A 23,884-nucleotide genomic window follows, 5' to 3' on the forward strand; every position below is an offset into this window, starting at 1 on the left:
TCCAAGTTAGGATAAAAGATACTTCATTAGGAAATCAAGACTCTTTCAAACAGGACTTAAAATGCCAAGTGCTGCACATTTTTCAATTGTGTTGCTGATTACATTTTTAACATTTTGGTTTTCGGTGGTAGTAAATTAAGAAACTACCTTCCTGAAATTTATGTCCTAGATAAAGGACAAATTAGGTTGTATTATTTTATTTATGCGTGGGGGTTTTTGGCAGGGGTCTTATTGGGGAGCAGTAGTTGGTCCACACTGGAATCATCAGGGCAGCTTTTGAAAGACAGATGTCTGAACTTCACCATAGCACAGTCGAGTTCACAGAAATGAAGTGGAGTCCTGGCATCTGAATTTTTTAAAAAATGAACAGAATTCTGATGCACAGTGAGATTGAGAACCACTGTTTTAAGAGCTGGGAATTTTAAAAACTTATCTACAAAGCTGTAATAAACGTTTTTCAGGCGTCACTTGGGTGTGCCTTGTTTCAAGAAAAGCCATAATATGAAAATGGGAATGTAGGAACTTTAGGAGGTGACTTTTAGCATTATAAAGTAGCACACCAGTGTTACATGGTTAAATCTCTGCATGAATTTAAAGCAAGATTAACATACATTTTTGGTGGGATGGAAAATACATATGTTAAGCCACTGAAGAGAACTTTAACCTCCTACTCCTTCTTTATTCAGGACAGAGACGCAGTGTTATTGGGAGTTGGGAAAGGCCTGGATCCAGACCACCTCTCCCTACTTCTCAAACCTAACTTCCTGATTCCCAACAGCCCAGCACAGGCAGAGGCTGAAGAGCTCCCTGGACCACAGAATCTTGTTTAGAGGGAAGCGGCTTGTTCTCTAATGCCAAAGGGGAGAACCCAGTTGGATGTGTACATAAAATGCACATAAGGTTCACAGTGAGGGCTGTTCTACTTGTATCCCTGGCAGCCTCCCTGATTCCCTGTAAGCCCTGTGCTTGGGAGACTATGTCCTCTCAGTTATTTCTCTTACAAAGAAATATTTACCATGCATGGAAAATCCAGTCATTCAGTGACATTAGTGGGCAAGTCTCCTCTTCCAGTCTTGCAATGCCCAGGTACACTTCCATTTTAGATCCCTTCCCTAAGAAGTTGTTGCCATGAACAAAGCATGAGAGGTCTGCATACCTAGAAGACAAGGTCAGGAAGAGGAAGGAGACTGGTGAGGGGCGGATGCCCTGGTCTGGTTTCAGAGTCCAATTATAAAGGAAGCCTCTGGAAATGTAGGCACAATGGTCAAGTACCAGTCATCTAAGTCTAACATCTGGGAACTGAGCCTGTACCTTGCAGGCTGTCAGAGCCAGGCCTGAGCGGGCCAGGTGTCACTCACAGACTATGTACTGAGCTGGGGGCCAAACTTCTCAACTCCTGGATGTGCATGGCTTGTTCACCACTTGGACATTCTGGCCCGTCTCCCTGCACGCTCTCCTGCATCAGTTCCTGGCCTGGACCCCTCTATGCGCCCCATCTGAACCCACCCTCAGTGTGGCGATCTGCCACTGCTCTCAGCAAAAAACAGCCCTGACCTCGGCTCTGGATTGTGCCCAGCTCTGCTGCTGTGCACATGGACAGCATGAAGGGGCAGGTCTAGCCCAAGGCACAGGCAGGTGGGCAGGACTCAGGCATGAGAGGATGAATCAGGTCAGGACAAAGGCAGGCGAAGAGAGATGGAAGCCCAGGCTCAGGGCTGGGCAGGATGAGAAGCAGGGAGAAGTACAGCGAGGGGCAGCCCGGAGGACTTAAACTGCCTGCCTGAGTCTGCATGGCGGCTGAATTCCAAGCCCTGCCATATCAGGGAGGTGTGGAGAGGAAGAGGGGGAAGTGCTGCTCTGTCCCACCTAGAGTGGCTTCAGCCTACTCCAGATGGATGAGTGGTGAGCATCAGTAGCCCCATCTGGAAGGAAATGAAGAGGAACAGAGCAGGAAAGTGAAGCAGAGGAATAGATACAGCAAGGCTCAACCTGTATCCACGCTCACATCCGAATGGGCTCCATGCCTACATGATGGGGCAAATCAAATCCCACACCACACACAGCCTGGAAGACGATTCCTGAGGCTGTACCTCTGCTGACTCACTGTGTAGGTGATTAATGATTATAAAAAATTAACAGTAGTGAGTATCCCTATCTCCCAGCAGAGCACAATGAGCACATTCTGCATTGCACCCAAGTTTATCTACAAATATAGGCTGGTGGGTCCAAGGCATCCGTCAGTGAATGCATAAGCATCAAAGGAAGCAGTGGATTTTGTGGCTTGACTCAACATGACAAGTCAGGGATGCTGAGGAGGTGCCTCCTGTCCTCCCCATGGTTAAACTCACTTCTAGTAGAAAAGATCTGACAACGAGAAAAAGAGGCACCAACGAGGCCACCAAAGACTCTAGACGTCAGCTTTTTTAAAACACTATTTGGGTAAAGAACTAGAGTGAGTGGATAAACTCCCCTTGTTGGTTTCACTGCCTACATATCTCTTGAATTTAACCACTTCCCTCCATCTCCACTGCTACAATCTATACTGGGTTTTACAGTGTCTCCCATCACCCCCTGCCCAAAATTCATGTCCACTCAGAACCGCATATGTGATCTTATTTGGAAAGAGGGTCTTTGTAGATAGAATCAAGTTAAAATGAGGTCATACTAGATTAAGGTGGGCCCTAATCCAACAGACTGGTATTCTTAGAAGAGGGAAACTTGGACCCAGAGACACAAAGTGAAAATACCACATGATGATGGAGACAGAGATTGGACCGATGTGTCTACAAGGAATAGCAAGGACTGTCACCTACCACCAGAGCTAGGAGACAGCCATGGAACAAGTTCTTCCTCAGAGCCTCCAGAAAGAACTGACCTGGTTGCTGACACCTTGATTTTGGACTTCTGATCTCCAGAATGGCAAGATAATACATTCCCATTGTTTTAAGCTGCCCAGTTTGTAGTAATGTACCATGGCAGCCAGAGGAAACTATACTCTTCCGCAACCCCTTGCGTGGATAACTCTAGAATCCTCCTAACCTTGAATACCCCAAAGCTGTCTGGTCATCCTATGACATGTTCTCCACTCTGTCGCCAGAGTGAGCGTCTCACATCTAACATGGATCATGGGCCTCCACTGGTTAAAATCCTCAGTGGCCTGCATTGGTCTTGGAGTCAGCATCCACTCTCCCTACCCTTCACCATCTCCTTGCCTGTCTGCCTTCTGCTGCCTCATCAGATTTCACCAAGTATCAATCACTCACAGGGGCATTCTCCAACCTGCCCAGATATGTCCCATTCTGTTGTTTGTTCTTGTTGCCCTCCTGGCCTTTTCCTCCACAACACCTATCACAGTGTGTTAGATGTGATTATATCTTTAGTGTCTCTTTTCCCCACTGAACTGTAAAGTCCCTGAGAGCCAAGCCACATGGGTTTTATTCATCACTAGATCCCCAGCACTTAGTACAGTGTCTTGCACCAAGTTAGTTAGTACTCACTAAATATGTGCTGGATGAATGGAAGAATGAATAGAACAAAAAGAGAGAAAAAAGTAAGTGCCTCTTTTATTCCCTCTCCTCTACCTGAGCCTGCAATGGAGATTCTCGAGCACATGTCACGCTTTTGTATAGGGGCAAAACTAACAAAGATCAGGGCCTACCCATCTTCCCTTGTCAACAGTACCAAAATCCTAAGACACATTTTAGAGAGTTAAGAAGACAAACAAAGCAGGGCAAGATGGAAAGTTTGGGAAACCACTGATCTATAGGACTGTTTAAGTGGAATTTACAGTAATTAAAAAAGATGAATGAACTCTCTAAAATTCCCAAACACTATCATTAATACTATCCCACATGTCATTGAATGCCTGCTTCAAAGCAGTTTTGTAGGAGATGCATTATTGTCTGCATTTACAAGTGAGAAAACTGAGGCTCAGGGAGGTTAAGTCATTCACCCAAGGTAAAGGCCATGGACTGTAACTGTCACCAGGTTCATCTGACTCCAAGTACAGGGATTCTTCCACTCCCCTGCTGCCTCCCTACACCCCTATGCCCCACCCCCACCTCCACCACTCCTTAGCACACAGGGCTGGTAGAGCTCACTCTGTGCAGGGAGGCCAGCCTTCCAGCCAGAGTCAGCAATGTGTGCAAAAGCACCACTCTGATTCCTTTATCTGCTGTGACACAAGAGCGATAATGAACCCAGCAGCCTGGGCTGGAAATCTGTCCAGATTCATGGAATATCTTTCAACATAAAATATGAGGAAAAAAACACAAACAGTTCAGCAGCATCAGCCATGCTATGCATGTAGCGAAGCAAAACAGGCAGGTTGTATAAATATTTAACAACGAGAAAGAACTGAACTGGCTCCAAAGAAACATCTGGGATAACAGATCTAAAGAGGCTGAGGTTTCTAGTGGGAAAGTCACTGTGAAGATACAAAAAACAACCAGCAAGCAATTCTCAGATTTCATTCTCACGTGCATTTACCAAGCACCTCTGGCAACTTACCCCTAAATGCTTTGTTTTTAAGTGTTTACTACACAACTGGGCAATTTCCAAGGGGCCTAAGTCAAATAAACATGCTTTTCTTGCCATAAAAATGCTTTATTTCTATTTCAAACAACAGAAACTCAATAACAGTGTTAATAGTTGAGTCAAGATCAAATCAAGTTGTTTTTTTTTTTTGTTTTTTTTTTTTGCCACATTTATCTATGTTACCTAATATAGCAAGAAATGGACTGAATGTGTTCAGGATTCAGATTCTGGCATTAGTCCAAAGACTAAGTTTGGGTATTCCAAAGAAAATAAGCTATATATTTGAAAGTACAGTTTTTATGAAGTTACCTTCATGACTGACACTTGGAAATGGACCATCTTTTTCCAGAACTGACACCCCAGGGGTGGACTGCATAGTTCACAGGACCCCTGTGGGACCAATTATCTGCCTCACATTCTTCCACTGAAGGATTCAACCACATAGCTGAGTTCAACAGTCTGTCCTTGCCCTCTTTTGCAAAGTGTCAGGAAGAAGGCCCAGCTGCTTTGGGTAGGCTGAGGCTGCATGTTGACAACTGGCAGCTATTTTCCCAGGCACACATGTTCCAGGAGGTGCATGCTGTCCCTTGCGGCATCATGTATAACTGGCTTTCTTCCTGCTCTAGCCTGGGTCCTCCCAGGGTGACAGGATGAGCACGCTACCAGCTCCTCGCTCTCCTCCTGTTCCACGGTGGAGGATGCCGCCTGCTGAACCTGGAAACTTCGTGCTGACCCCAGTGGAGAGCAGGGGATGTATGGGCTTGTGCAGCAAGGTTCCCAAGGCTGCTACAGGCTGCTGTGCTGCCATATACATTTCCCGTGCCTAGTCAGCCCTGCCCTAGATAGCAAGCATAGAGGGGACAGCAAACTCCCAGAGCTACACTTCTAGCTGCTCCCCACCAAGGCCTGGTTGCCTGAGAGCTGTGCAAAGACAAGTTGGGCAGTTGAGTCATGGGGGCAGATCCCATCACTTCATGCCAGTCCCAGCTGCTAAAGGATACCCTCAACCCAGGCTGCTGCAAGCAGCCCCCAGCACAATCACTATTTGCTAAATTCTTTAGTTTAGCAGTTCTCAAACTATAATGTGCATCTAAGTATATAAGTTCCTGGGGAATCCTATTAAAACGTACATCCTGATTCAGTAGGCCTGGGATGGGACCTGCAATTCTGCATCTCTAAGAAGCTCCCTGCACTTCATGGATGCAAGTGCAGCATACGCATGAAACATACTTAACAGATTTTACCAGGGTTTACCTCCCAAGTAAACTCAAATAAACATGTGCATGGAGTTCTATAATTAATAAGACATTTCACAAAGTCACAGATCCCCCATCTTTCTGAGGAGAAAAGCTAAGCTCAGAGATCAAAGAGCTTGGCAAAGCCAAGAAAACAGTGGACTCAATCCAGATGACTTGATATGAAGTCCCAGGATGGTTTCACTAAGTCAGTGGTTCTCAAACTTTAACATGCATCACAATGACTTGAAAGGTAGATAAAAACACAGATCTCTGGGCCTCCAGAGTTTCTGATTCTCATGCATCTGGCCTAAGTACCACACTTTGAGAAGTGCTCCACTAGACTCCACAGGATCCTAGAGACCCCTGGGCATGTGAGCCTCAGTCTCGGAGTTTTCATGCCATTCACCACCATATGCCCAAACCCCACTAAACACTGTTCTGGCTCCTGGTGACCCAGGGATATTGGGTCATGCCAAGGCTTTTTTGTCTCTAGATGCCCCAAAGGCAATAAGCTTCTTTGGCATTGACTATGAGCTCTACTTTGTAGCAGCCATTCGGCCTCAGGTGTGTGACCCTGAGAACGTCTCAGCAACTTCAAGCCTCATGCTCCTGACCTGTGAAATGGGGCTAATAATCCCCATGCATAGGACCTTGATGAGGCCCAAATGACAAATGGTTCTCAACCCTTCCTGTGCATCAGAATCATCTGGGACGGTTTAACAAAACACCAGTGCCTAGCTCCCTTCGCAAACCCTGGGCAAGTGTAGTTATCAAATCTCCCCAGGTGATTGATGCTAATGTGCAACTAGGGTTGATATCCACTGAAATAGGTAAACGTGCTAGAAAAATGCAAGATGGCCAGCTGCGGTGGCTCATGCCTATAATCCTGGCACTTTGGGAGGCTGAGATGGGAGGACCGTTTGAGGCCAGGAGTTCGAGACCAGCCTGAGCAAGATGGCAAGACCTCATCTCTATAAAAAATTAAAAAATTAGCCAAGTGCAGTGACACCCACCTGTAGTCTCAGCTACTGGGGAAGGTGAGGTGGGAGAAATGCTTGGGCCCCTCCTAGGCTCAAGAGAGGCTGCAGCAAGCTATGATTGTGCCACTGCACTTGAGCCTGGGTGACAGAGTGAAACCTTGTCTCTATCAAAAAAAAATTTAAAAATTAGCCAGGCATGGTGGTGCATACCTGTAGTCCCAGCTACGTGGGAGGAGGCTGAAGGATTGCTTGAGGCCAGAAGTTTGAGACAAACCTAGGCAATGTAGTGAGATCCTATATCTAAAAAAAGTAAAAGAATTCATTATAGCTATTAATATTTCACTGTTATGGTATTTATTTATTTGTTTATTTGCGACAGGGTCTCACTCTGTCACCCAGGCTGGAATGTAGAGGCACAATCATGGCTCACTGCAACCTGGACCTCTTGGGCTCAAGGGATCCTCCCACTTCAGCCTCCTGACACACCCGGCTAATTTTTTTAAAACATTTTTTGTAGAGGTAAGGTCTTGCTATGTTGCTCAGGCTGGTCTCAAAATCTTGGATACAAGCAATCCTCCTGCCTTAGCCTCCCAAAGTGCTGGGAGTACAGGTGTGAGCCACCCACACAGCTGTGATGGTTTAATGAGAAGAATAAATGCAACATGCACTGAGTGTTCCACAGATGTCTTCTCTCCCAGGCAGGGAGACTCTTCAGTGAATCCACCATCTTTAAACTCTCATGGAAATGCAGCCTGATGAAAGGTATATGAGCAGAGCTGCAGAGCTGGCTGAAAATGGCTCCCTGGTGAGCTGTTCTCGTGAGCTGCTATTTGTGCCCAGACCACAGCCTAGCCAAATCCTGTGATCCAAGGCTGAAAATATCTCTGGATTTCCATGAAGCTCTCAGGGAGACAGGAAAGCTTAATCACAGCTGATTGGGACAATGAATCATGCACAGGAACTTTCCAGCCAGATCCCTTGGGGACCAACCTGGCTCAGGCTCTCTACAAATTATCACAAAGAATCTGGGCCGGAATGGTTGGCAAATGGGGATTCGTTCATTCAACAACAGCTGGGGACTCCTACATATAGGAGATAGGGGAAGGAGAGGCTGATCACGAGGTAAGCTGCATCCTACATAACCTTTCTACAGCCATGCAAGGCAGGTACTTGTTGAATGGATGAATAAATGAATAAACTTACAAGTGCTCGGCCTTTTATTGCACCCTCTTCTGCTATTGGACAGCTCTATTTTGAAGTTATTTTCTACACTGAACCAAAATACTGACCCAATTCTCTGAATGCAGGAAGAGTCCAGCAGAAACAGAGCCATGGAAGTATGACACAGGGGAAACAGGCCAAATCAACCTTGTCTTGAAGAGTCCGTGGTTATGCTTGTCCACATCCGCTTCCCAGCCAGAACAGCCAGGCGATCCCCACCCAGGGCAGTGCTTGAGGTCACCCACAAGGCACCTCCAGTTCTGCTCACCAGGATCAAGGTTCTCCAGAGTTCAACAGCCACAGGAGGGAACCTGGGAAAGGCCACCGGAAGGCATAAAGAATCCGCTCACTCCATGCTCCCTTGGGCAGCCCCTGCCAAGCTGCTTCTGCTGCTCCCTGCTTGCTTTCTGAACCCCATCTCTTGGGCATATCCAGTTACAGTCACAGGCTCTGCTATCACCTGGTATGCCCTGGGCCTCTCATCAGGTCCTCTCCTTCCCTGCAGAGAGTTGGGGCTCAGGCCACTCAGATATCCAGGATCATTAATTCTGTGGCCCCTCTCTGACAACACTTTCATCTGATTCTGGCACCTCCATGCCTGACATCTGCTCCATCTTCTGCTCAGAATCCTGTAACCCAAACATCCCAGCATTCCTGGTGAGAGGAAAAGGCACTTTCCATTCTGCAGAACACACATCCTTCCCCATAAGGAGCTCCTCCAGTACCACCGAGGCCAGCTCTCCTGGGCCAGCCAGTGCCTGTCTGCTGTCTGCCTGCCCACCATCTCTTCTTTGTTTTAGTGACAGACAGCACCTTATTTCCTCCAAGAGGGAATCTTCTCTTTCTGAATCCAAGTGCCTTGGGTGGAGAGGTAGGTTGACCTCACATCCTAGCTCAGAGTCTCCCTGGCCATCAGGATCAGCCAAGAGCAGGGCAGGTGGACCAAAAAGAGTCAAGAGAGCGAGGCCCAGGATGTCTGCTACAACCACTGGAGGAAGGCACCCTATTTCTGCTGGTGCTTTGGGAGTCAGGAAACTATAAGCCCAACACATCTAGTAAACACTTTTGTTGTCATGTGAGGAGAGCCTTCCTGAGAATCAATCCTGCACAGAGGAAAGCAAAGCCAGGAGATGGAGAAAAAAAAGAAACATATATATATATATAAAAATATATAATAGAGAGAGAATATATAGTGTGTGTGTATATATATAGTGTGTGTGTATATATAGTATGTATATATATGCGTATATACATATAGTGTGTGTGTATATATAGTGTGTATATATGGTGTGTATATATGTACTATATATACAGTCTCTATATACTATATATAGACTATATATACATAGACTATACATACATAGTGTATATATAGACTAGCAGACATACATTATATATAGTATATATAGTACATAGAGTATATATGTATATAGTTGGTTCTCATTATTCAAGGTATATGTCCTATAGACTTCCTGTGAACACTGAATTAGCAAATATGGAACCACTGCTTCTAGGGGATTCGGTCTGCACACCTCTTGTTTATAACGTTCTTGTCAACTGATCAATAAGTAATCTTGTTTTATGTGTGTTTCTGTCTAAAGACACCTTATTTAACATATGCTGTTGATTCATTGACATTGAACTCACGGCCAAACAAAGCTCATCTAAAATGCCTGTTTTCTCTGTGAGGCACATCACAGCCATCCTGAGCTGTAGAACACTGGCTTCAGCACACCACTCAGGGGTCATTTTAAACAGTGAAGTAACCAAGAAAAATCCCAAAAATGCAAAAACTGTGGCCCCAAACAGAGCATGAAAAGGATACTTGTTCACAGTATGAGCTGAAACAAGGCAGAAGGGGTGTCACCTTGTCCAGCCTCAGCTGGAAACCTGTATATCAAGTGATGCAAATTTTTTGCCGCTCTGCACATGTCCATAAACTACCACAAAAGCTCCATGAGCATTAATGTCTGGGGTCATAGGTAGGTTTTGGCTAGAAGGTGAATTTGTCAGTATAAAATCCACAAATCAAGAAGATTGACTATTCTTTCGTTAGCAGTGTTTCATCACCTGGATCCTTCTATGCCTGAGGCCAGTGGTGCCCCTTTACACCAATGTCTTTTTCACTCAAGCCAGTTGGGAGGTGGTTTTGTCAGTTAAATCCAGGCTGGTTTTACAGCCTCTCTTTTCTGGAAGCAAGGTCTCTGGAAGATGCTGTCTCCCCTAACTGGCCCTTCGAGGTCCCTAGAATCTTCATAGTCCTCAACATCCCAATCACCCCTACAAAGGGAAAGTTCGGCCCTCCTCAGGCATTGCTTGTGGAGAGATTTCCCCGGTGTGTATCCAGTTCCTCAGCTTGAGATAGCCAATCCCTTCCGCCTGCCTGTCAAAATAAGTACTTGAGCAGAGTGAGGTTCCTCTTTCGGTGATCCACAGTAAAAGCACTTAGTGGTGTCCACCTGTAACTACTGCTGATTCGGGTCCTCCAGAAGGGACACACTTTCTGCATGGCTCTCAAGCTTCCAAAGGAATGCCACCCCTCTTCTGTGTGTGCTGCTCATCGCAGTAGAGCAAGTCTCCTGAGCAGCAGGCAGTAGGGGCTTGGACTCATGGCCCTGAGCCTTTGGATAGGTTCTCTTGGGTTTTTCACCAGTCCCCCTCCTCCAGTCTGCCTCCATTTCTTACATTGGTGGATGAGGCCTTGAACAAAAGAGTAGAATCAGAGCTGGAAGGAGCCTTAGAAACTTCTCGGGTCAAGATGAGGAGAATGAGGGTCAGAGAAGAAAGGAACTTGCCAAGATCACAAAGTGAAAACCAGAACAAAAGCAGGGAGCTCCCAACTCCCTTTCCAGCACTTTTCCACTAGCAGTGTCACTGTTGTATGGTAAGGCTTCACCGATTCTCTCTCCATGTGGACAAATGCTAGTTTTATTCACAGACAAGTCAGATCATGACACTGACCCACATCACTCCATGATGCTTCTAAGGAGACTGTATATAACTTTTCACCCACTCTTTATCGCCACCTTTCCAGCTAGGAAAAAATTTAATTCAACAAAGAATTCCACCATCACCATCACTCCAGATGCTGCAACTTTTTGCAAGCAAATTGATTTTCTGGGGTCCCTGAGCCAACAGGAGTCTGCAGGCCCCACTGAAATCAGGTTTCTTGTCCCCTCCCCCGTGCACATACAAACCTCCACATGTTCAGTACAGGTGACCCTGCAGGTCCAACGAATGAGACATTGAATCACCACTGAGAGAGGCTCAGAGGAGGGAAACTCCACTGGGAAAGGAGGTCAGGCTGCCCTAGTTAAGCCACCCCCAACTCCAGTAGTCCTTGTCTGGCTCCCTGCCTCGCCTCAACACTCTTCTACCCTGACTCTCCCATAGTGGACCATGTCACCTCTTACCAGGCCTAAAACCACTTGAGTCCAGGGACAGGAGGGTTTGAGAGATTCTAGTCCAATAAATAAAGGCATTATGCCACACCTGAGGCTTTTTAATACAATTTTAAAATTATACCTATGCTTGGGCTGGTCACATATAAAGCCCACTCCAGTTCTGTCCTGAGCACCAGGAAAACCCTAAGGCCTGTCTGAGTAGCAGCCCAGTTTCAGAGAGCTCCTCCAAGCTCTCTCCCACGGAATCAACAAGGGTTTGTTGTATGTTCTAGGAAAGTCGCATCATACCCTATGACTGTGAAAGAGACCCTGTCTTCTCTTCTACCCTAAGAATAAGAACCCACTTCTCCAGCCTCATCTTGTTCCTCACAAGAGGGGCCTGGCCCATAGGTGAGCTCAGAGGCCTGGCTCTTCACCTTTCACAGGGTCTTCTCTAGCATCCTGGAGGAGGCCCTCCACTGCACCAGTTCTGGCTGCCTTGCCACAGTCCAGTGTCCACTCCGAGGACATTTCTGTTCAGATGTGGTTCGCATCACCTGTTTAAACTCTCCCAGACATATTCAGACTTCACATGGACAGAAATGTCCATCCAACTCTGATGAACCAGCTGGCTATACCCTTGGCCAGAGCCTAACCTGCCTTGACCATTGCTTCCCTGGCAGCTTCCCCAGCGGGGTCGCCTGACTGGGTTTCCAAAAGCCACATCCTGTGGCCACATGTGGAAGTCTGGGAAAGACAGCACTTTCCAGAGAAGGTGATTTCAGCTGTCAAACCAACATTTCCTGGTTGGTTGGTTTTTCCCCTTTTACATCCCTCCCAAATATTTAACTTTATAAGGTGTTTTCCTTAGGATTTCTATGTGGAGTTTGCTAATTCAGGCAGGAGAATGGGGTAGCAGAAAGAGACTTTCTGAGTCTATTTCAGCATTGCTGTTTTACAAGCACATCAAAGCTTACTGCCAGGAGAAAAAGACGCTATCCTTACACCTTAATTCTCTATCCTCTTCCTCCTTTTATACATCTTGGATCATCAGCACTGAGAAAATTACTAATATCCTTCCAAAACAACTGTACACCCCTCACTTTTAGCAACATCTGACTCAGTCTTATCATAAGTGTTATTATAGGTGGAATTGTGTTCCCCACTAAAATTGGTATGTTAAAGTCTTAATTCCCAATACCCCAGAATGTGACTGTATTTGGGAGACAGGACTTTTAAAGAGATCGTTAAGCTTAAATGAGATCATATAGGTGAGCCCTAATTTAGTGACTGGTGTCCTCATAAGAAGAGGGAGAGACACAAAAGATTCATGCACACAGAGGAGAGACCTACACTTAGGCTGGTTATAATTCTTGTGAGAATAAAAGAAGGTGGCCATCTCCAAATCAAGGAGAAGGGCCTTAGGAGACAACAAACCTGTTGACATACTGATCTTGAATGCAATGGACTAAATGCTTATGCTCTCCAAATTCATACGCTGAAATTCTAATCTCCCAGATAATGATATTAGGAGATGGAGCCTTTAGGAGGTGATTAGGTACTGTTATAAAACAGATCCCAGACAGATAGCTAGTCCCTTCCACTATGTGAGGACACAGCTAGAAGGCAACATCTATGAACCAGAAAGTAGGCCCTTGCCAGACACAAAGGTGCCTTGATCTTGGACTTCCCAGTCTCTAGAACTGTGAGTGTATTAGTCTGTTCTCCCATTGTATAAAGAAATATCTGAGACTGGGTAATTTACAAAGAAAAGAGGTTTAATTTGCTCACCATTCTGCAGGCTGTACAAAAAGCATGATGTTGATATTTGCTTGGCCTCTGGGGAGGCCTCAGGAAACTTATAATCACAGCAGAAGGTGAAGGGAAGCAGGTGTCTTACATGGTAGAAGCAGGAACAAGAGAGAGAGTGGGGAGGTACTATACACAACCACATCTTGTGAGAACTCACTTACTATCATGAGAGCAGCACCAAGAGGATGGTACTAAACCATTCAGGTGAACCCACCCCCATGATTCAATCACCTCCTATCAGGGCCCGTCTCCAACATTGGGAATTACAATTGAACATGACATTTGGGTGAGTACACAGATCTAAACCATATCAGTGAGAAATGAATTTCTGTTACTTAAAAGATATTCAGTTTATTGTATTTTGTTATAACAGCCAAAATGGACTAGGACATTGAATGCCCAGCCTCCAGAACTATGAGAAAATACATTTCTGTTATTTAAGTAACCCATTCTGTGGTATTTTGTTATGGCATCCTAGGCTGACCACAATAAACAACACACTCACTAATTCATCAGGCTTCTGCTGAAGGCCTACAATGGGCAAAACACTGAGTTTAGCACTGTGGGCAGACACAAAAGTAAGTGAGAATACAACAGCTCACAATATGATCAGGGAGAATGACAACACAAATATATCTGTCATAGAGCAGAATGCAAATATTTTGGTATAACACTTCTACAACTCTTGTTTCAACAATGCAAATGTGTTCAATGTAATTGACATATTAAGGAACAATCTGAGCATAATGTGAATTTTATGTTTGCCTATCTGTAAGAAAAACTAAATGAACATAGAAAGGTTGTGCCTAGCTGAACCGAGCCACATGGAAATACACGAAAATTCACATACCTCAGACATCAGTCAGCTCTCTGGGTCCACAGTGTGTTATTAGCCACACTCCTCCACATTTGCAGTTAAAACTCTCTGTCTGATTTCAGGTGACTTTCCTCCTACCACTTCACAATAACATACAAATGACCACACCTTCAGATACCACCTCCATAAACAAACTTTAGGTCATTTTCAAACTCGACTGCCATATGTATGGTAAGATGTATACATTTCTTAACCACTTAATGTTAAAGGTGTGCTACCATTTATAATAGGTTTTTATTTTTGCTTTTATCTGACAAATTATTGAGTGTTGTGATTCTAAACCACTTTTTCTCTGTAAGCCCTATAGTTTTTATTGCATGATTGTGTATATTGCAGTGATATTTAGAAACATGTATGAGTAAAATTGACTGTATTTAAACGTTTCAATAAGGAACTAGATTTCAGGTAACTAAGGCCTGGGTAATGAATGTCTATGGTCAGGATCACAGATAATCACATGCTTACTGCATAAACTTCAAACAGGGCATAGGGATCTGGTTAATATATCAACGACAACCTCTAGTGGTAATGTACACTAATTGCAGGTAAAATACAGAAAAAGGTGATGTATTAAAAATGGATTTTTAAATGTTATCGAATGAATGAAGCTATCACACAGGCCAAGTCAAATATATTCCCTCACCGTTAAGCAGCTTTTTATGGCCTCCAGCTTCCTGGCCTGATTACTGTTTTTTTATTTTTTATTTTATTTATTTATTTATTTTGAGACAGAGTCTCACTCTATTGCCCAGGCTGGAATGCAGTGGTGCAATCTCGGCTCACTGCAAGCTCTGCCTCCTGGGTTCACGCCATTCTCCCGCCTCAGACTCCAGAGTAGCTGGGACTACAGGCGCCTGCCACCACGCCTGGCTAATTTTTTGTTTTTTGTATTTTTAGCAGAGACGGGGTTTCACCGTGTTAGCCAGGATGGTCTCGATCTCCTGACCTCATGATCCACCCTCCTCAGCCTCCCAAAGTGCTGGGATTACAGGCGTGAGCCACCGCGCCTGACCAAGAATTTCCTCTAGAGTCAAACAGCCTCATAAAGGGAGCTCCACTGACCTGTCATTGAGTTTTCTGAGGTGCACAGTTGCTCTCTCAGCTTCTCCACGTCATCAGGATGCACCTGTTCATACAGTGTGCTCCCAAACCACTCTGACTGGGGCTGGTTCAGGACAGGGGTGACGGAGTCAGACACATAAATCACTCGCCCTGTCTCAGCAGCCACCACAAACAGAAATCCATCAGCTGCTTCAAGGATGAGATGCTTCAGTTCCTATAAAGAAAAGATTATGATTGGCACAATACACTGGCAGACACAGTCTGATTAAACTTTCTTATTGGGAAAGCAATCTTCAATTTCCTTTATCTGCATATTTATTCTGGTACACGAATAGTTTGGGAAACGAGTGCTTTGTTACTGGAAAATAAGCTAGAAAAATGCACAAAGCTTGCACCACCCCTAAGATACAGCTACTGTAAATACAATTAGCCCTGTCTTTATTAGTCCTTTGTTGGGGAGAGAGAAAATTTCCAGCCTAGGGGGATGGGAGAGCAATGAATGATCACCAGAAGGTGCTGGGCTGCCAGAGGCATGAACAGCTTCGCCACATATTGAAACTGTAGTCATGTAATTGGCGCAGAAGGGCGCAACACATAGTGCTTGGCACAAAAGGTGCTAGATAGAAGGAAGGGAAGGGGAAGGGGAAGGTGACAAGGGAGAACAACAGAGACTACGTGTCTCCCCACCCACAGCTTGTCATGCTGAAAGTACACTCTTGTTCCTTTTCTCTTCCTGTATTTCTGAGCTGAATGCTGGCACTGGCTATACATTTGCATTTCTGTCAGATTTCCAGAACTGACAACAATCACCATCATCTCAAAAGACTCTCAGAGTAACTCTGGGAGGCAGCAGGGAATACATTATCCATATCACTTTACAGTGAGAAGAGGTTAGGAGCATGAACCCTGGGCTCACATTGATTCACTGGGGTCATGACTGTCATTGAAGGCAGGGAGGAAGTTGTTTGGGATCAAGGAAAGGGCAGCAGGAAGCCTTGATATTATCCTCAGAAGGACGTGGATGGGGCAAAATCAACTTTGTTAAAACGAGATGTCTTTTCTTTGTAGTGCCTGAAGGCAGCTCACGCATAGTTGCCCATGCTATTCTCACATCAAGCTCAGGAGCCCTTTGCCACTGAATGAAATGGGCTTTGTGCCTGCAGGAGCCAGGCACTAAGTCTTCCCCAGACACTGTAATCCATGGCCACCCTTCCAACCACTTCAAGTACTGTTCAGACTCCAGAGGACAAAGGTATCCTTCTAGGTCAGCAGCTGGCAAACAGTTTTTGCTGGCAATCCTTTGTTTGAATGTAATCTTATGTGAAAACCCCACTGTAAAGCACATGGTCAGCCAGCAGAGTGGAGGCAAAAGGTGGAGAGTCTGGCGCCCCAAATCCCAGTCCCTGAGCAGGGTACAAGGACCCAGAGGCTAGAGAATATTGATGTGCTGATGAGCAGAACCCAGGGAGCTTTGTAAATGTGTTTAAGCCCTTGGCTGGGGAGGAATTCTAACATCCTCTGCCTGGGAAACCAGGGCAGAAGCAGTTGGTACAAACATTTTTTTAAGGGTAAGTTTATTTTGCCCATTTCTCTTGCTTTGCACTTCTGCTGTTCTGTGTCACCTAGATGCTTAGTTAGTTCAGGGAATTCAGTCAGCATTTTTATTTTCGGTTTTGGGATGATCTTCCCAACAGAAAGAGCTGTAAGAGAATTAAAAGCGGAAGAGGATGTCTGGGGAAGTACAGAATTCTTTGTCACTGGAGGAGAGGAAGTGGAGGCTGAATGACTTTACTCATGTATTCACATTTTTGTCCAGTTTGCAAAGACTGTGGAGAGGTCTTATGGGATGAAGCCCCACGTGCATCATGGACCCTCTTTTACCACCCTCCTCCCTAATGTTTATTTCCTGGGACACCATCCATCACTACCAAGTTCCTATGCCCTGAATCCAGAACTAGCCTCTACATTCCAAGAAAACAAACAGTCACGGTTAAAAGCATGTATTCTGGAGTAGAAGAAGACTATCATCTATGGCTCTCCCACTTAGCTGTGCAACTTTGGGCATGTTACTTCACGCCCTCAGTAATTTTTTTCAGTGAGCTCTTGCAAGGTTAAATGAGATGCTGTGTGTGAGGACTTAGTAAGGGCCTGGCATACAGTAGGTGCTCCATAAATGTAACCATTATCACCACCATCCAAGCAGCTGAGAGAGGACAAAGGTACGGCTCATCTGACCTGCATAGCTGCCTTCTCTCTTCACGCCACTTTCATGATCCTCAGTCACTTAAAGATAATGAGATTTATTTCAAACATTGACCCTGTAGGTTTTTTGGTGAGGATTAAAAAAATATAGACAAAAAACTGACTCTAGCAGCTATACAGTGCTTAATAATTTCTGTCTGTTACTTACCAGCTATTCACCCTTCATTATACCTCAGGCCCATGTTAAACAGTCTATGCTTGTTGCCTTCCTCACCACAACCATACAAGCTGGGAGTTATCACTGCATTTATTTTTACAGAGGTGGAAATGAGGCTTGAAGCTCCTGCCCTGATCAGCACAGTTTGTGTCCTCCAGGTGGCAGATATTACCACTGCTGGACCTTCCTAACATCTGCCAAGGGAGGGCTCCCATGACCACTGGGATGATTTAAAAAGGGATCAAATAGGTGAAGTCCTTGCTAAAGTGTCTAACACAGAACAGACAGTAATAAACGTTAGTTCCTCCTCCCTTGTTCTTTATCTAAACCTAACTTCCATGACATAAATTGAGTCTCGGCTCTAACAGAATAAACCATTCTGTCTCCCAACAAAATCTTTTTCATTCCTGCCTCTGAGATTCTGTGTACACTGTTTCCTTTTTGTGAAATCTCTTCTGCTCCCCTCTTTCTAGGTATTTTTTGTGGCTCCTTTCTATGCCAATACTGTCTCTGTCCTCAGAAGTTCCTCTTGATAATACCAGGACTCTACCACTCTATTTCAGCTTGACCACACGCTGTGTCTTGTTAAATCCTCCATTACTTTTAGGACCCTATATTCTACATACTTTTGCATTTCCTAACTGCATGCCCTGACAACTGTATCATTTCACCTCCCCCACAACACCCCCCACCCCATTCTGCTATATACAATGAAGCGCTTTCAAATCCATCATCTTATTTATCCTGCAAAAGCTCTTAGAGACAGGAAAGCAAAAAGTTTTATGTTCATTTCACAGGATGAGCACACTGAAGCTTAGAGTATTTGCCAACCTGCCCTATGAGCAGCGCATGGAAATACAAAGACCCTGAACTCAGGCCTCTGGCTCATGTAAATCCACTTATAAAATATGACCTCACTAGCCATTTTATGTGTTTCTTCTTGCCAACTAGTCAAAGACTAGTGTAGGTGTTAAAAATATGGCTTTGGGGTCCTACCAGCCTGTCTTCACTGGACCCAATCTTGGCTCCTCCACTAAGCAGCGGATTAACTCTGAGCAATCTGCTGACTCTTTTTAAGCCTCAGTTTCCTCATCAATAAAACAGAGCTAAATAACAATGGCTTCTTTACAGGGCTAGAGTAAGTAGTAAATGAGATATTTCACAGAAACCTATGACTCACACCAGCGCCCAGAAATGCCGGCCAGCTAAGTGCTCTGATCCCGGCCACTATTATCACTACTGCTGCCATCACTGTCTTTTTCCTTTAACTTTTATTTTAAGTTCAGAGGTACACATGCACGTTTGTTACATACTGCCAAGGGAGTAAACTCATGTCATGAGAATTTGTTGTACAAATTATTTCATCATTCAGATCCTAAGCCCAGTACTCATTAGTTATTTTTTCTGATCTCTTCCTCCTCCCAACCTCCACCCTCTAGGAGGCTCCAGTGTGTGTTGTTCCCCTCTCTGTGTCTGTGTGTTCCCATCATTCAGCCCCCACTTACAAGTGGGAACATGCAGTATTTGGTTTTCTGTTCCTGCATTAGTTTGCTAAGGATAGTGGCCTCCAGTTCCATTCATGTTCCTGCAAAGGACTTGATCTCATTCTTTTTTATGGCTGTGTAGTATTCCATGGTGTATATGTACCACATTTTCTTTATCCAGTCTGTCACTGATGAACATTTATGCTGAGTCCATGTCTTTGCTATTGTGAATAGTGCTGCAATGAACATACATATGCATATGTCTTCAGGTAGAACGATTTATATTCCCTTGTATATAAACCCAGTGACAGGATTGCTGGGTCGAATGATATTTCTGTTTTTAGCTCTTTGAGGAACCTCCACACTGCCTTCCACAATGGCTGAGCTAGTTTACACTCCCACCAGCAGTGTGTAAGTGTTCACTTTTCTCTGCAACCTCACTAGCATCTGTTACTTTTTGACTTTTTAGTAATAGCCATTCTGACTGGAGTGAGATGGTATCTCATAGTGGTTTTGATTTGCACTTCTCTAATGATCAGGGATGCGGAGCTTTTTTCATATACCATCACTTTCATAGGCTGATTATATCAGCACGATTCCAGCACACAGTGTTTTTACTAACTTCTTCCTGTGTCAGTGTGCTGAGCACGATGTTCAGATGCTCAATATATTTTTTTGAGTGACATCTCATTAAGGTTATGGGAAACATAAAAGCAGAAGACCCAAAGATCAGACAAACCCTCTGTTGAACACAGCTTCTTGGAGAAAAATGGAAACAAAACATCTTGGCTTCATTCCTTCCTCAACCTTGAGCCCTGGTTCCCCACATAGTTTATTTCATCTTGGTGATGCTGGGATTCTCCCCCCTTTCCAATGGTGATGTGATGACCAGGGTACCTGCTCTGTGAGGAAGGAAGGCTTGTACGCGCCATCGGTGGACTTGTTCCCTGTACCCCTCATGGACTTCATGTGCGAGACGGCCATGCGGAGGATGGTGAGCTTGTCTGGCTTCCGAGCCAATGCGCTGCATGTGGGGACCATGTCGGAGAGCTCCGTGATGTACTGAGTCATCTTGTTCCGTCTGCGCCTTTCAATTTCACTATGATTCTCTCTTTCCAGAAAGCACAAGATCAGGAGAGGGGGAAAAAAGAGAAGTATCAGATTAGGGATTACTATCTAGTGGGATAAAACCATTAACACCAAATCATCAGGAACTAGGGGCTAACACCTAACAGTTGAGTGCTTTGAATGAATATTGGGCAAAGCGGACCTTTTGAGGCCTCAGCAAGCTCTTACATCTATATGTTGGAAGCACAGACATCTATAGTCTCAATCTCTAAATATATAGCAAAATCTTCTAATTACTCCCATATGCCTGAGGTATTTTTGTAAGCACAAAAAAATTGAGACATGAGGGCTGGGCACGGTGGCTCACACCTGTAATCCCAGCACTTTGGGAGGCCAAGGTGTGCAGATCATTTAAAGCCAGAAATTTGAGACCAGCCTGACCAACGTGGTAAAACCCCGTCTCTACTGAAAATACAAAAATTAGCTGGGCGTGGTAGCGCATGCCTGTAATCCCAGCTACTTGAGAGGCTGAAGCATAAGAATTGCTTGAACCTGGGAGGTGGAGGTTGAAGTGAGCTGAGATCACACCACTGCACTCCAACGGGTGCATACATGAATCTGTACATGGATATACACACGTGCACACACACAAATGTGGTTACTGTCTGCTTCAATATGTGGTTTACATGTTGTATCTTTCATATTTATTACATATAAATATGTAATATATAAATATAAGTATGTAATAAACATATTATACATAATATTTACATATTATATCTTGCAGTAAGAAGTACTATATAGCCTTGCCATTCTTTGTGTCACTAAGCATGACCAATAATGCTACAAATTTACTTTAAAGTTGTGAATAAGCCTTTGTTCTATGCCCAACACATTTTCTGCAGCATAGTAACAGAACAGGTACACCCCTGGCTTATGAAACAATAAATAACCAATTTAAAATAAAAACACATTGCCAAGGAATTACTGAATGCAATCTCTGTGGTGTGTTACGATAAAAAACTAGCAGAAGGGAGGGTAGAATGTTTCCAACCCAGGCTTTTTACCTTTAGGCTTGAAGGAGTCACAGCCAACCCAGTTCAACGACTCTAAGACAAAGCTGTTACTTGGGATAAAAGAATTATCTTAACATATATCCCATGTCTGCTGCAGGATTTAGGGTTTCACTGGTGTTCAAAGAATGACAGTGACGCTAAGGGCAAGAAAAAAACAACTCAGGCAGGGCTGCCTCCAAACACTGCATGTATTAATGAACTTAACAGCCCAGCCTCCCAGACTGGGGAACAGACATGCCAGTCAGCCCTGATGACACCAAGTAGCACGTGTTGAGGGCCTCTGAACACACAGACCAAGGGGAAGAGAGACTGCAGTAGAGGTCACTGCAGAGCGACCTGAGCCATCCACCGTGCACCTTCCAGACCCCGTGAGCAGAGGAATGGTAGAGAAAACAAAGAATGCCCAACTCTGTCCTCAAGCAGTGGGGGGTTAACTATGAAGATAAAACATACACCTTGCATAGTGGAAATGAAAGGCAGAGTATGATTAAATGCTTCAAAAGGCAGGTGGAAAGAAAAAGCCACAATAGAGAACAACAGCAAAGAGGAGATGGTGATCCTGGAGCTGAGGGTGCTGGAAGGGGTAGGGAGGAGGAACTGGAGAGAGCTGGGCCTAACCTGTCAGCAAGTAGAGGAGGTCTACTTTGGGGAGGGGATCAGCAGGATCAAATAAAGGCCTGGAATTGGGAAGAAGCATTTGAGGCTGGTGAGGAGGCAGGCCTAGATGGAAGGGTAGAGATGGGCCCTGGAGGAGGAGATGGAGGCTGGGACCAATAGGGAAATTCCTGAGGCCTGGTGCTCTCCTCCCACCCACAAAGGATAACTCTGCAGCCAACCCACTGGAATGGTGGAAACACCAGTCCCAGCACAAATGCCCTTGGTCCACAGAGCACAGCCACTCTGGTAGGGAGGGGCATATACTCTCCAGGAGAAATGGCTCCTGCGTAATCAAGCAGGGCTTGTTGACTGGGGGGTAGATAGCGGTAACCAGAGAAGAATGGGTTGGGGTGGGGCAATCATAAAGAAAGAAAGCAATGAAAAAGGGGGATTTGGTTACGGATTGTTGAGTTCTTTACTGCATTCAGGAACCCTTCCCTGGAGGAGATACAGGAATTCTTTTCCTTCTCTCCAAAACTCTGAAGCAGGTAAATGAGTGGTGGCAGCCCACCCTGAACTGGGTCTTCACCAGCATCTCCTGCATTTGACTCCTTAGTCAGGAGCTTGTGACGAGACAACCAAGTGCAGCAAGAAAGGTCTGGAGGAGCTCTCAGAGGAGGGTGAGCCCCCCGCCTCGCCAGACTACACTTCATCAAGGCCCGATGGGGTTGGTGGAACACAGAGACAGTTGGCTGGGGCTGCTGGCATTGGAAGATGCTGGGAAGCACCCTGGCTGCCGATGGTAGTAAATGCATGAGTCAGGCCCCGGGCTGCACCCAGCGCCCCGCACTCGCCCGTCAGATACCCTGGAGAACAGGCTTTCCTCCCATACACTCACACCACCTAGAGTCTGCATTCCAACTCTTCAGCCCGACTTCTGGGATCTCCCTCATCAGGCGCCACCCACAGCCCCGTCCTCTATTCCAACCATGTGTCAGCTGCTCCCTACCCCTCCATATCACCAGGCAATAGCCATTCCTACTTATCTTCCATTCAGCACACGGGGAATTGCTCCCTTCCCTCAAAACTCCATCAGTGTCAAAGCTCTTGCAGCTGTTTCCTGGTTCTCTCCCACCTTCTCCACTCCATGCTGACTGCTTGCTGTCACTACTTTTCTCCTTGTCAACAACCACCTTTTCCCAGCCTTTTTCTCCACCCTCACCCTCCAGTTTAGTCTTCATGTTGTGGCCAGACTGATGTTTCTCAAAATACAAACCAGAGCCTTCCCTTAAGCCCCTTCCACTGAGTCTCCAAATCCTTCAGCTGGTCACTGTGGCCACTGCTTCAATGCAGGGCTGACGCACACTTGCTTCTAATACTACTATCCAAAGAGCTTGTCCCATAGTGGCACAGACCATCTTGCTTTATAAATATTCTGCAGGCAAAAAAATATTCATGTGATTCTTAAACTGAGATCTAAAGCAATTTCACCACAGTGCTCTGTGAACCCAATCTGCGAGATAAGGTGTGTGAAGAAGATAGCCTTAGTGCAACGGCTTAAAAACTGATTGTATTCATTGCCTAGTCCAGAAAATGCTCCAAGCACTTTATATTTTATGAAATAATACTGAGTTACCAGCAGAATGTCAAAATGACTGACAGCTGCCAATTACTTAGCAACAAGATTTGATAAGTGACATACACATATATATGTACAGTTTCATTTTGAAGCCTTCATCAAGGCAGGCGGGATGATGCCATCTTGTGAATACAGAAGGACGTATCTCCAAGACCATGTTTGCTGGGGCAAGGCCATCTCCTCCCCAGAGTGAGGGGACAATTTGGGGTCTGCCTGGAGGAGCTGTAGGAGTGAGCCTGTGAACCTGGTATCTGTGACTTGCATGTGCCCCACATGCTTGCTTGGGACTGATAGCATCATTAAAGAAATTAACTCCTATGTACAGGGAAGCAGGACTAGGACTCCAGAGAATTGACAGCTGGGGACACAGGTAGAGCTGTCAGCTTCAAAGACACCTCTGCTGTGCTAAGAGGACCCAGAGCTTGGCTCTAGGAGCACAGCTATGGAAATCAAGGCACAGAAAGAAGAGGTTCAACTAACTGCACACTGACT

At 45.2% G+C, this 23,884-nt stretch overlaps 1 protein-coding gene across 6 annotated transcripts in view; it reads right to left on the reverse strand.

Annotated features, from left to right (window-relative positions):
* Nucleotides 1–23,884, reverse strand: part of ARNT2 (aryl hydrocarbon receptor nuclear translocator 2) — a 202,018-nt gene that overhangs the window by 113,850 nt on the left and 64,284 nt on the right. For all 6 annotated transcript variants that reach the window (XM_031668435.1, XM_017960858.3, XM_017960857.3 and 3 more), the window contains exons 4-5: nt 19,910–20,123; nt 15,110–15,323 (exon numbers count right to left, since the gene is read on the reverse strand). In XM_031668435.1, the coding sequence (XP_031524295.1) occupies nt 15,110–15,323; nt 19,910–20,123 (428 nt within the window). The remainder of the gene's footprint in view (nt 1–15,109; nt 15,324–19,909; nt 20,124–23,884) is intronic.

Source organism: Papio anubis, chromosome 7, assembly GCF_008728515.1.
Source record: "Papio anubis isolate 15944 chromosome 7, Panubis1.0, whole genome shotgun sequence".
NCBI classification, from domain to species: Eukaryota; Metazoa; Chordata; class Mammalia; order Primates; family Cercopithecidae; genus Papio; species Papio anubis.